Below are 13,654 nucleotides of genomic sequence, written 5' to 3' on the forward strand. Positions count from 1 at the left end.
TCTCAAAAACAAACGTCCTTGCCCTCTGAAAACTTTTTTCTAACGCCCCTCATTATAACACCATCTGCTTCCAGTGGTACCCGTTGGATAATATTTTCAAGTGCCCCAAACCGCCGTTTGGAAATAGGGGAGGGATGCGATGGGGTGCCACCGTAATATCTCAGCAACTGCTCGTCAGATTTTCACGATTCAAACGGCGTATGTATCAGCAGGTCGAGCACTAATTGTTTAATGCATAAGGTACACTCTTGATTGACCAGATCTTGGTTATCCGGAAATTAAATCGTTTAGCCTTGTTTTGATTGTACTCACCCACCATAAAACATAATGATCCGATCTTTTGCTTATTACATTCAAACCTGTGTGCTAGCACAGCTGTTAAGTATAAATTTATGAAGACTAAATGCTTAAATTAAATGCACTAAAATGTAAAAAATAATTTTAGGATGGTATTTCAGAATGGATTTGACAACAAGCTTAATGGTGATATGTAAAATTATGTGAGTTATATCAAATTAAAAATTTTATGTTTTTCCCAATTTTCTTCATGCGTGATGAATGGCCTAAAAAGTGGGGGGTGCAAACATGCATAAGAAAAAATTGGCAAAACCATCAAATTTTTAATTTGAAGCTATGACTTTCATAATCTTATGTATGACCATCAAAGCTTGTTATCAAATCAATTCTGAGATACCACCCTAAAATTATTTTTTTACCTTTTAGTGCGTTTAATTTGAGTAGCGTTTTAAACATTTTTTTCTACATATATTTTATTTATTTATGCGATAGTTTTTTTTCATAAAATAATGAACTAAACCAAAAAGTAGGCAGCAGAATGTACAGATTCATTAGTATCAACTTTTAGAGTTAGATTTCTAATTTAACTTTCGGTATATCAATTTCCATCATTCAAAAAAATTTTACACCACAGTAGTCAATTTTGGACACCAAATAATCCTATGCTACGATACCGCCAGCCAGGGCAACCTGCCCAGAGGGCCTAGCTGCATAGACATGGCCTCAGCTAGTAAATATACAAAATAATATAGTAAAACAAATGTATGAAAATACTAAATAAAATCAATATTAAAAAGAATTGAGAAAGCATTAATGGAAATTGAGTAAATATCATATATTTAAATGCAGATCTTTTTATTATTATCTGAAAGCTTCAACAGAATATTGAATTTATTTTTAAAAAATATATTTTTTTTAAAAACTAGTAGGAAAATATTTTCAAGCGGTCAGACGGGAACATTATGGGATCCTTTTCAAAGAGAGGATAAAAAGTATTCATATATATGATGATGATTCTCAAGACGACAAAAGAATTTCAACAAGAATATTTAATATGAAATATGAATTTAACAATATTTAACATGAAATATAGGTGAATACACACCATTCTAAATGCATACATTATTAAACAATACCGCACCTTTACCATCAAGAGTACAACATTGTCAATATTGGTTTGAGAATTGAAATATGCCCATATTAATTTAATGGTACTCGGTGCACATACAAGAATGGTGTATTATTTTGATTAGATACCTTTGTTTTCTATACTGTTATGCAAGAACAATGAAAACAAAAAGTAAATCTCATTTGTACATAGTTTAACGCAGCATAGTTAAAATATAAAGAGTACACTTATCAATTTGGTAAGCTATTTTATCAGTTAACTAGTTTCATTCTTTAGTCCCCAACAGATTTCTCTGCTCACTGCTCTAATGAAAATAATGCACTGTCAAAATAATCAAGAGGCACCCTGCTATGAGATAAACCAAAATTATTAAGACTGCACAGACAGCAACCATAAGAATTTTTCTTCACATATCTAAATTTTTTGGCATATTCCACATTATAACAACCACTACAACAAAACTTTCCATTATTCTATCTGAACTTTTATGAAATGATTGTTTATAAAATCCAGACTAACCAACTACAATGAGCAAAAATTACGCAACCTGTACTTCATTAATCAACTGAGGTGGGAAATTTGCTTTTATGTTAGCACTACTGAATGGGTTAGTAATGCTAGACTGTTAGACCTTGTAACAATAATGTATACACAACAATAAACAATCTTTCCCTATTTTGTCTGTCTGTGGCAGATGTGCTTTAAAAAGATTATCATGCATTTACACAGTCTCAACATGCATTTACTCGAGTTATTTTACATCACAATCATCCTTAAGTGTCAGAAAGACTGTGCTATGGCTTTTCCCCTATTGACAATTTCACACAGTTGCTCACTTTAAAGAAATCAGTAGTGTAAATGAATGGAAACTGATCAGAGATTTACTTTTAAATAACAAATATTTAGAACATATCTGTGCATCATTTGAACAATCAGCTCGAAAGTGAATAAGAAGCCTATCTCAGCAGATAAGATGTCACAGGAATGTCCATAAATTTATAAATTAAAACTACATCCGTACTAATTCACCTCAAGAAGGAATGGCGAGAACTCAATCGCAAAAAAAAATTCAATTAATGCAAATGGTTTATGTTTTTTTTGTTTGCAGCACTATTTGGATCTTGGATAACATTTTCTTTAAAGACAAGGCATGGTTTCATCTAAGTGGCTATGTAAATAATCACAACAATCTATACTGGAGAGCAGAGAACCATCATATTTTCCAAGAGAATACATTACATTCAGAAAAGACCACAGTTTGTTATGCAATTTCTCAGAAGCTAATAGCGAATCCATTTATTACAAAAACAGTAACATCTGAATGTTACCAGCAAATTATAACTAATTTTACAGTGCTGCGAGATAATGAATCAAATTGCTGCTTATAGCAAGACTGTGCAACAGCCCACACAGTGAATAACACAGCTGCTGTTATGTGAATTCTTTGAGGTCATTTCCTCGGGTCTATAGCCATCTAAATTGCCAGATTTTTCATCTGGGGTTATTTAAAAGAAAGTGTTCAGAAATAATCCTTGCACAATGAACAGAGTCAAACAGAACACTAAAGTTATAACATCTTATCAATGTTGAAACCATTACAAAGGCAGCTGCTAAATAACTTCAAGGAATGTGTTAAACATAAATAGTCCAATATTGGATAATTATTTATACATTTACTAATTATAAAAAATATTTCCAGTATAATTACTTTAATGATTAGTTAATAAATAAACAATTAGTAGATGAATATTAAGTAATAACATGAAATAACCATTTAATGCTTTTAAATTAAGTAATCTCTAATTAATTTTTGGGTTGTTTTTCTTTTTATATGATACTCATAAATCTAAAAGAAATTTTGTTAAATTTTAAGCAATTCTACATAAATTAATGAAATTATCTATGAATACTAATAGTTTTGAAATGAAAAAAAAATAGTAATTAGTAATTTAATTACTTTTTTCAGAAATAGGCTATTAAATAAACTTTTCAGCCCCTTCTTTGCTAATATTGTTTAAATAAATATTAGAAAACAAATTTTTAACCAAAAGATTGTGAATTAAATTTTATTCACAAAAATGTAATATTAAATATAAATTGGAGTGTCTTTCAGTCTCTTTATCCAATTCTTGTTCTTTTCATCTGATGATAGAAGACTTATGAACTTTTGTTTCATTAAAAATGTTCACTTTCTGTTAGAAATAGATATCCGAGGACAGTTTGATATTTAAGGTAAATGAAAAAGAAAACAATCATCCAGATTGAATTATATTTATTTTTCAACGTAACCTCCTATTGGCTCAACTCACTGAGCCCAGCAATGTTCAAAGGCCATTATTATCAGTTTTATAAAATGATTTGTTCAACTTTAATACAGCCATTCACAGTAATACTTATCTATCACCAGAAAATTTCTTTCCTGAGACCCATTTCTTTAGATATGGAACTTTATGGAAAATGCAGGAAACTTATAAAAATAAATTAACTTATCCTAAACAAACTGTCCTCTAAAAATGATTTCAGCAAAAGCCGTGCTTTATAATCTTACACAACGTCTAGATAAAAAACAAACTACTTTCAGTGAATTCTAGATTCCAGTCTTAAGGTTGTTACCTACAACAGGATATAACAAGGTAAGGGAAAGAATCTTCTATAAATTCTTTGGTAGAATGAGACACAAAAGTAGCAAATTATAATGGCACTACTAGCAGAAGATAGAATAATGAGAAAACAAATACAATTTTACATACACGCTGACAGTCTGTGCATAATTAAAATTACTCCAAGGTGAAATACAGTTTTAAATTATAATTTTACCTATTAATTTCAAGTTAACACTAAAATGTATAATATAAACATCAGGTTTACAATTTCAAGTCACAATTTCAAACCATTAAAATAGTTATGATTGAGAAAATTCAGCATTTATAAAAAATATAGATCTTCCAAGCAAATGAACCCACCGAAAAAGAACCTTAAAGATATCAAAAAAATATTTTCTTATTGGAACATAACAAAAGAAGTACCACTTTTACATTATGGAATTAACCAATAAAAATTCTTAAATTTTTTTAGTTTACTTTTTACAGTCATTTTTCCACCTAAACAATTAGATACTAATCATAAAGTTCTTATGTGCTTTACGATAGTACAATATAGAAGTATGTAAGATAGTATTACTATCTTAAAAGTACATAAAGAGTGATGAAATTTTTACATAACATGTTTCTAGTCTACATCCAACCCATTCAAAAATATAGCAACTGCTTCCTTCATCTTTTCATGACTCACAAAATATGCCCATCCAAACTAGTACAGTTTTAGGTAAAGGTTAATTGCTTGAGGACATGGTGATATTTTACAGAAATATCATGCAAATAGATGATATGTCTCTCCTGCAACTGATTTGCCCAATGTAATCACTTTTAACATTTCACAACATATACACCATTTATTGTTATCTCCTTTGGTTAAAAAAATCAACAGCAGAACGCTTCAGTCACAAAAGACTATTACAATGATTTACAATGGCAGCAGGATGTTCAGTTTGTTTTTAGATTAAGTTTTTTTAGATTAAGAAACATTATTGTCCTGTAATTGGCGACCTTGCTCTGACTAATACCTTAAGAAACAAACATAGAATCTTAATAAAACAAAAATATTTAATAAGAGTATAATAAATATAGTATATTTTATATTAAATATAAAAACTGAAACCATATCTAATATCTTATCAGTTTTGTAAAACAATTTCATTTTCCATTATGAAATTACATCTCTATTTCAAATTAGCCAGTCAAACATAGGTGCACATAAACCATTACAACAGTATGTTATACATTCTGTCTTGTACAATGAAGTAATGATGTAAAAACAAAAAAGCATTACAATCATGTAACTATTAAATGCTGAATGATCTTTGAATACATAGGTTTCATTAATAAAAAAAGAAGGAACTAGAATGCCATTGTAAAAATCCTGATTTCTAATGATTCAGACAGTTAAGATGAAAATGTTCGGCAGCAAGGAGATCCTGAAGTAAATGAATCCATCGATGAAAGTGATACATTTGATAAGATGAGTGTGCCTTGTAGAGAATAGAATTAAAATCATTAATTTTAATGATAAATATCAATTTCATTTATAAAATTAACTTCCTGTTAAGGTAAGCCTATGTTTAAAAAATTTTACACAATTATTGAAGCCTTCATATCACAAACACAGTTAAAAAAAAAATTATACTCTACTAAATGTATTTAATCTCTTTATGTTATAATACAAGATCTGGCAGCTGATTTCTGCAGGTATCTATTTTTTTTAAATGAATGATTCCTGATAATTTAATACATTATTGCAGGTTGCCTAGCAAATATTAGCAGCAAATAATTACCTTTAATTAAATATATTGTAATTAATTTAACAAATTGCATTTTTTTAAGTGAATTAAACATCATTTGAAAGAAAATGATGTGAAGAATGTAAAAAGAATGGTTGCCAGCTCTCAGTCAGCCACAACCTAAGTTGCCTGGTGTAAACTGGTATGTTATTGTTAATTATTTACGCTCTTGTGTTTTTCAAAAAATTATATACTAAATTGAAATTTAATCTTTTCTGTACACAAAATTATTGTCTGTAAAAAAATGGCCGCAAGTAGTGGTTGCCATTATTTGAAATTAGTTTCGGTCTGGATGAGTATGAACAAGAGAAGGAATACGTAAACAATGCATTCCTGCATTGCTTCATGTTGTAAACAAGAATGCAGCACGACTATCGTGTACAGAAAGAATTAAATTTTTTCAAAAACACTGAGCATAAATACCTGTTTTTACACCTGGCAACCTGGTGGTTGCTGCTGACTAAGAGCTGCAGAAAATTAAACATAATTTTCTTTCAAATTATGTTTAATTCACTTAAAAAACATATAGTTGCAATTCGTTAGAATAAATTAATTACATATATTTAATTAAAGGTAATTGCAGCTAATTTTTGCTAGGCAACCCGACAGTAATGTATTAAATTATCATTAATCATTCATTTAATTCAGGTTTCATTAAAAAAAAAACCAGATACCAGCAGAAATCAGTTGCCAGATCTTAGAGTATTATGATAACAACAAAGAGTAGATGTGAAAGTGATATTAGTTACCTACATTGTTACCATAAAATATTTGTCAAAACAACTTTAACCTTTCATTAAAATTTCTAAATGGCAGCTGATTTCTGTAGTTTTCAAAACTGTCCTGTTTTGATTATAATTGAAGTAAAACTAAATTCCCAACAAAATATAACACTAAAATCCTAACACTCAATATATTTTTTATAATCTGAAGAAGTCCTCTTAATAAATTAAAAATAACATTAAAATTAAATTCTTTTAATAAATTAACTTTAAACAAATAAGTGAATGGAGAATTAAAACACTGTGGTAAAGCAGTAAAAAACATGTTTTAGTTGATTTTTTATCGTGTAATTCATTTTAAATAGATAAAGATGTATACATATTAAGAGAATGTATTATTGAAGGCATTTTGAGGTTTCAAAAAACTAATAAATAAAAGGGGCAGCAATTTTTTTTTGATTTGAGGGCTTTTTTTAATTTTCCAGGATAATTCATAATAAATATTTTTTTTTTTTTAATTGCATACATAGCAACTCTGTTTAAAACCAAATTATCAAATAATAAAAATGACAAACAATTTTAATAGAAAAATAAAATTAGTAAAAAAAAATTATTCATTAAACACTAACCATACTATCCCCCTTTTATTTCTATACTACAAATAGAAGAGCAAATAAAAAATTTTTGTGTACCTAACCAAAGATAGCAATATCTGTTATTCATCCAATAAAGTTTCTAAATGTAAACTAATAACAGAAACCAGATGTGTGAACAAAAAAATTATAAAGCATGACAAAAACCTTTTTAATAAATTCTAAATTAAGACTGTGACAATGGGCTTAAAAAGCTGTTTTTACCGAATAATTTAACTTCAAAAAGAAAATTACCAACTTGTTATTGTCATTCCTCATATAAAAAGCAAGTGATGTTTCCTTCAATACGTTGTTGCATCTTGTCCCCTTATTAAGTAACCGCAAAACCTAATACTGACCAGAACATTAAATGAAATCTTCTTAGCACTATACTACGAACCTAAATAAATATGCAATGCACATATATACCCTACTTAAATAATGTATATATATATAATGGAAAACAACTGACTTTCTTAAAATAATAAATCCTAAGCAATTAAAAAGCACTTTACTTTTTTTTGGAAAGATTATTACTGAAAGTATATTTCAGTAGGTGATTCTACAGCTACATAAGGAAAAATCGTATAAACATAGATCCAGAATGTTTGTGTTCAAGTTGCCAAAAGATTTCACCCTGATTTGCACTGTGGATAAAATAATGCAATATATGGCTGAAATCCTTACCATAACTCAAAAACAAAGAATATCCAGCATATTTTTTTTTTAGCTGAAGAATTACCTGCTGAAATAGAGTCATTTTCTGTGGAATCTACATAAACATTCAAACTTACATGTTTTATTAACACTAGAAAAAGTCAGCAGTGTTAGTAGTGTTGAAAACACTTAAAATAAACACACACTTGAAATAAAAAACAAAAACAACACACATTAAATGATTACGCCACAGCCAACAAAAGCCCATAAAAAATGTTACTGAATAAAAAACTTTATTATAATAATAAAATAAATTAATGGGCTCTGTTTATGCGGCTTAATAGAAAATGGGATCGGCAAATAAATGATCCCAAAACAACACACAAATAAATGAACACAACTGAGGCACGATAAGCTGAGTTACATAAAAACATTTGTTGTCATTTTATAATCGTAAGAGGTTAAAAAAAAACTTGTTTTTCACGCAATACATTTCAAGATTAAAATACTTTTTTAATAAACGAAAAAGATTCAGTATTATGTACATTAACAGTTATCATTACCATAGGAGCTAACAAAAGAGTTATTTACAATTACGTTTTCTGATCTCGGACCTTTTCTACTCATTAAACCTATTTTTAACTGGTACTTGTATTTTGTATGAAGCATCTACTGTTTCAAGACAGATTTACAATATCTTGAGATGCATCAACAGACTAGACATTGGTAAAAGAAACAAATTCAGGTTATTTCTATTAATAGCTGAAAAAATGATGAGCTAATCAAGAACCCAAGTATAGATTCCTTTAGAATCTCAAAAATAAAAAAACCTTAATCTGTGACCAACCACTTCCTATCAGTTAAAAGATTTATAAAACTATTAAAACTAAGATCTGTTCATTAAAAAGTGTAAATTTACATATTTTCACTACTTTCCAATTTTTATGTAATTCAATTTATCGTACCTCTGGAAGACTAAAATAGTATCACTGTATATATAATGAATGTTATTAACAGAAGAATACAATCATAAAAAAACGAAGCATTTTCTTAAATTTTTACTCTTTAATACTATAATTAATAAAGTAGTACTTAATGTACATAGGTGTACAAAAAAAAATGTAATGTTTTATTAAAAACCTTGGCAATAATGAACTACCTTCAGTCAATAACAATTCATAATATACAGTGAAAATGATAAAAAGGGAACAGAAGACTATGCAGGCTATATATGCTCACCAGAAAATGGCATTCAGTGTGTAAAAATTTAATAAAAAATTTCATTGCAAAAAGAAAATGTTAATTTTATCTAATAATTTGTATTTTTTTTCATCCACCACAACCAAAAATAAATTGATATTCATCCAATAAATAAATCAATAACGCAAATTTTATATAAAAAAAAGAAGTTTAACTACTTATAACAAATTATTTATACAAAGTGCACTATGCAAATCTGACTAAAAGGTTTTTAGAATTAAAAACAACCTATTTATTTTATTTACAAATACAAATTCAGTTCAGTAGCTGGAGGAAACACAACTTACTGTAATAAATATTCAAATTGGTTGACAAAAAACCATTAAAATTATTGTTTTGTTCTCTCATCTTGCTGATCTCTATGGTGTCCTGTTAAAGCCCATCAGGACTATGAACGGAAGCGTCACAAGGTGGGTGTCTTCCCCTTCGGGGTTGGAATGATCTCTATGGTGGAGTGGTAGCTCTGCCTTTCATCAAGAAAGTTACTGATTGAATGCCAGTCTGGCATTCAGATGCAACACATTTCACATGCTACATAATTCACCTACTGCATTAATTACAGGCTTTAATTGGACATAAATATACTTAGTAGCCTTGATAGCAAATAAATTAATATAAATATTGCAACTTCTGTATAGTTGTAACCAACATTATCACCTACTTTCAAAAAGAATCTTAAAGTACCGTTCCCAACCGTAATGATGTGAGTGAGATCAGTGATATAAATTTACAAATGCTGACAAACATCAATCATAAATATTTAACTCTTATTACATCAATAAAGCAAACTTTGTAAAAAAAAAATAAATAATAATAATAACAAAGGATTAAAAAACAAATAATAATAATAATATGAATTAAATAAGAGATATCTTTCAATTCTTATTTAAATCTTGATTTTTTTTTAAAACCAACCCTTTCACCCTAAATTTGACAAAAAGTTTAATTTTAAAGAATTGAATAAAATTACTTTAAGTTATATTTAAATCTATTATTTTTTCAAGTATATTTCACTTCTTTATTTTTATTTAATAGCCCTGACAAAAAAAGGGAAAAATATCTTCTAATTATTTAAGTATATAATGTAATTTTTCTTTTAAAAGATCTTCCATGTAAGTTATCAGAAAGGTCTGAGAAAGGTGGTTAATTAGCTCAGATAATCTGATGGGTAAATTTTCCTTTTTACCAATTTTCCTTATCCTTAACCCCTTTGCCCATTCCTTTCGTAACACACACCTTGCAGTGGTGCAATGCAGGTCTGACTCTACTACGTTCTCCTTGCTGAGGATGCCTGGACCTAAAGAGCCAGTCCATTCTTGATAACAGGTAGGATGGTTCCTAAGTTGCTTTTGGACTAACTTAGGGACCTGTCTGGTGGCTCCATAATAAGCATCACGTTTTAGTGTCTACCAACTAGTCAGGCTTTCTAATCTACCTCCCAATAATCCTAAAACTTTTAATAGAAAAAAAGCAGGTAATTAAGAAGTCAGTTAAATATACCGAAAGCAGATATGCACACACACAAAAATTAAAAACAACACCCATAAAGCCTCTTAAATAGATGACTTTAATGAGTACAAAAAAACTCCAATAAACATTCAAGATACTTCACTTAAAAAAAATAATAAATATTCATATTTTGAAAAAACAATATAAAAAAAAAATCACACTGAAAGCCATCTCCCAGGACTAAAAACACAGTTTGAGAAATTAAATAAATGACAAAATTATGCGTAAATTAAATGATATGTGTATTTTATTTACACATTATTTAATAATAATCATAATAAAATTTCTTAATACTAATACTATTAATAATAATAATAATAATAATGACGATAAATAAAAGACACTTCTCAACCTATTATTATAACAATAAACATCTGCATAATTCTCACCTTTTAATAATAATCTTATTCTTATTATATTATTGTTATTATTATCATTATTATTACATTCTAATAATTTACAACGATTACAACTTATCACACGTACCTTTTCAACTTTTTCAAAATTTCTGCCTTTCATCTGTAACAAGTAACAAGTATTTTTGTTTCTTAATGAAAGCTATTTTTCTTCATAAATAATTAGTAAAACTAAATAACAGACTGTATGAGTTCAGAATAAAATGGTAACTTGCATTTCAGCAATCTGATGATTTTGCAACTATTATAATATCTCAGGTAGTAATATAATGGAAACTAAAGGGTATAAGTAAGGTATGAAAGTCGTTCAATAAATAAAGAGGCAAATGACTAGAAAAACTTATTCAATAACAATAAGACTAATGCTACTGTTCAAAATATTCCCTGTCTACAATTAGGCACTTGTCCTGTCATTCTTAATCCCACAGTAAAGAATTGTTGCTCACATGTCTGAGTGTCTGAGCCATTCTTCTACTATTACATTCTTGATCTACTCATTATTGCCTATCTTGGTGCTATGTAAAAACTCTAACAAAAAAGAAATCTGACTGTGCAAAATCGGGACAGTGAGCAAACTGAAATGACTTTTGAGCGATACAATTCTGCATACCTTATGAAGAATTATGCCTTTTGAAAGAGAAATAGGATGTTTCCTCCTTATTTCAGATTTCACTTTATTTTCTAGCCTGTCACAAAGTATTAACTCTGCACTGTTCTTCAAAATAATCTCAATAAATTGGATCTTTTACTGCTGCTGTGTAAATTGAATTTTTTCCTGGCAGATGAACTCAGATGTTTCCATTCCATATTCTAACATTTGGATTCAAGCTTAAAATAATAAACCCAAGTTTTGTCACAAGTTATGTGATCTTAAAGTGCATTACCTTCAGCTAAAAATCATCATTTAAGTTTCATATAAACATGAATTCAGATATTTTTGTGATTTTGAGTCTACTCTCTCAGACCTACCTTGAATGGATTTTGCGGTAACTAAATGTATCATGAACAACAGAATCGATAGTGTCAATATTCATAATACAAATTTTAGCAACTTCCTAAAATGTTGTGCATCTGTTCTTATGAATAAGATGATTAAAAGCATCAGTCAAAACTTCTACCAGTTTTCCATTATGATGAAAATCCCCAAGTGATTTCAGGCAGTTTTACATCTTCAGTAAATAAAAATATTATCACAGCACACTGTTTTTTCACAATGCACATTTCAAGCCAAGATAACATTTTGAAATAAACAAGTCTATAAAATTATAAATTCATTTCTAAGAGCTGATATTTCTTATTTTAGGAATGCCAACTTGAACTTCAGACAGTTTAGTTTATTCTACTAAAAGATTTTTGCTGCTGACACTTGTTCCTTTAATTATTGAACGACCCTCTTAAAATAGCAATGGTCCATACATTCTCAATGAACTGGTTCCATAGATCTCCAAAGTTAAGAATACTGGGTACAATCAATACATGTTATTGGTATATTTTAGTAGCTACTGCCACAGCAGTTAACCCACACTGGTGTTTCAGTTGTAAGTACTTATCCATTACCCTGAACAGAAATCTCTGGTCAAAATTCTAAAATTGTTTCAAACAAAAACTAAAACTTAACCTGTTTTTTTTTTATTGTCCCTTTTCTAAAATACATCCTTAGTAACAGAAATGTTTTTTTTTTTAATTTCTAACTTGGCATACTTTTTAAAATTTCAAAAATTGTTACAGTTGAAAAATATTTCTATTTTATTTTGGAACCAGCTAAAACCTTGGCTTCATATGAATGTCTATTGTTTCAAAGAATATTTTACCCACATCAATATTCCAATAATATTTTTAGAGAAAAAGTTTTTCTTAAATTCTGTTCTTAAATGTTTGCCCTAGTAACACTTTTAACAGAACACAAGATAAGCAAGAACATGGCAGGAAAAGAATCTATTGTCAAAACAGCATCATTTTTTTACCCTTGTTGAGTAAATTCATAAGGTGTCAGATACATCCATAATAGTCAAAAATTTCTACAAGCATGATTTCAAATCTGCTCTACACCATCTTGATTTCATTGGCCTAGAAAAGTTAGAGAAACTCCATTGAATTAAGCATTGCTTTCTGGATTGTACTCGTACATCTAGCTTTCACTACTAATTATATTATCTACAAAAAGTCAAAAGTGCTGTTCAACACAACCCAGAATATCCTGCAAGACTTCACCATTAAAGCCTGTTCACTGCTCAGTTAAGAGCAGCTAAGAAAAAATCAACACAGACAGAGGGGCAGGTCGACCTAATGGGGATTTCTTTAAATATACATTTGAAATGTAATAATTCCCTTAACTTTTTCCCACAATGAACCGCAGTTGATTACCGCTCTGCGAAAATATGTTTGTATCTGATTGCCTCCCTTCATAGTCGTATGCTACCCTCTTGTGAAAAATATTTCAAAAAAGTACAGTATATTAAAGAGATTTAACAGATTCTGACAAAAAAAAACCGTTACAATTGGATATTTTTTTATGCCTTTAACAACAAAAAAATTGAAACAGTACAAAAATCACGATAATTTAATTGCAGAATTTTTTTGCACATTTCTACCGCGTTTTTTATTAGAGAATTTTTTTTTGCTTTGTGTTTATGAAA

At 28.8% G+C, this 13,654-nt stretch overlaps 1 protein-coding gene across 2 annotated transcripts in view; it reads right to left on the reverse strand.

Annotated features, from left to right (window-relative positions):
* The window catches only part of su(f) (cleavage stimulation factor subunit su(f)), a 114,039-nt gene that overhangs the window by 90,550 nt on the left and 9,835 nt on the right, over positions 1 to 13,654 (reverse strand). For both annotated transcript variants that reach the window (XM_075364541.1, XM_075364539.1), the window contains exon 3: positions 11,089 to 11,121. In XM_075364541.1, the coding sequence (XP_075220656.1) occupies positions 11,089 to 11,121 (33 nt within the window). The remainder of the gene's footprint in view (positions 1 to 11,088; positions 11,122 to 13,654) is intronic.

This window comes from Lycorma delicatula, chromosome 4 (assembly GCF_047948215.1).
Source record: "Lycorma delicatula isolate Av1 chromosome 4, ASM4794821v1, whole genome shotgun sequence".
NCBI lineage: Eukaryota > Metazoa > Arthropoda > Insecta > Hemiptera > Fulgoridae > Lycorma > Lycorma delicatula.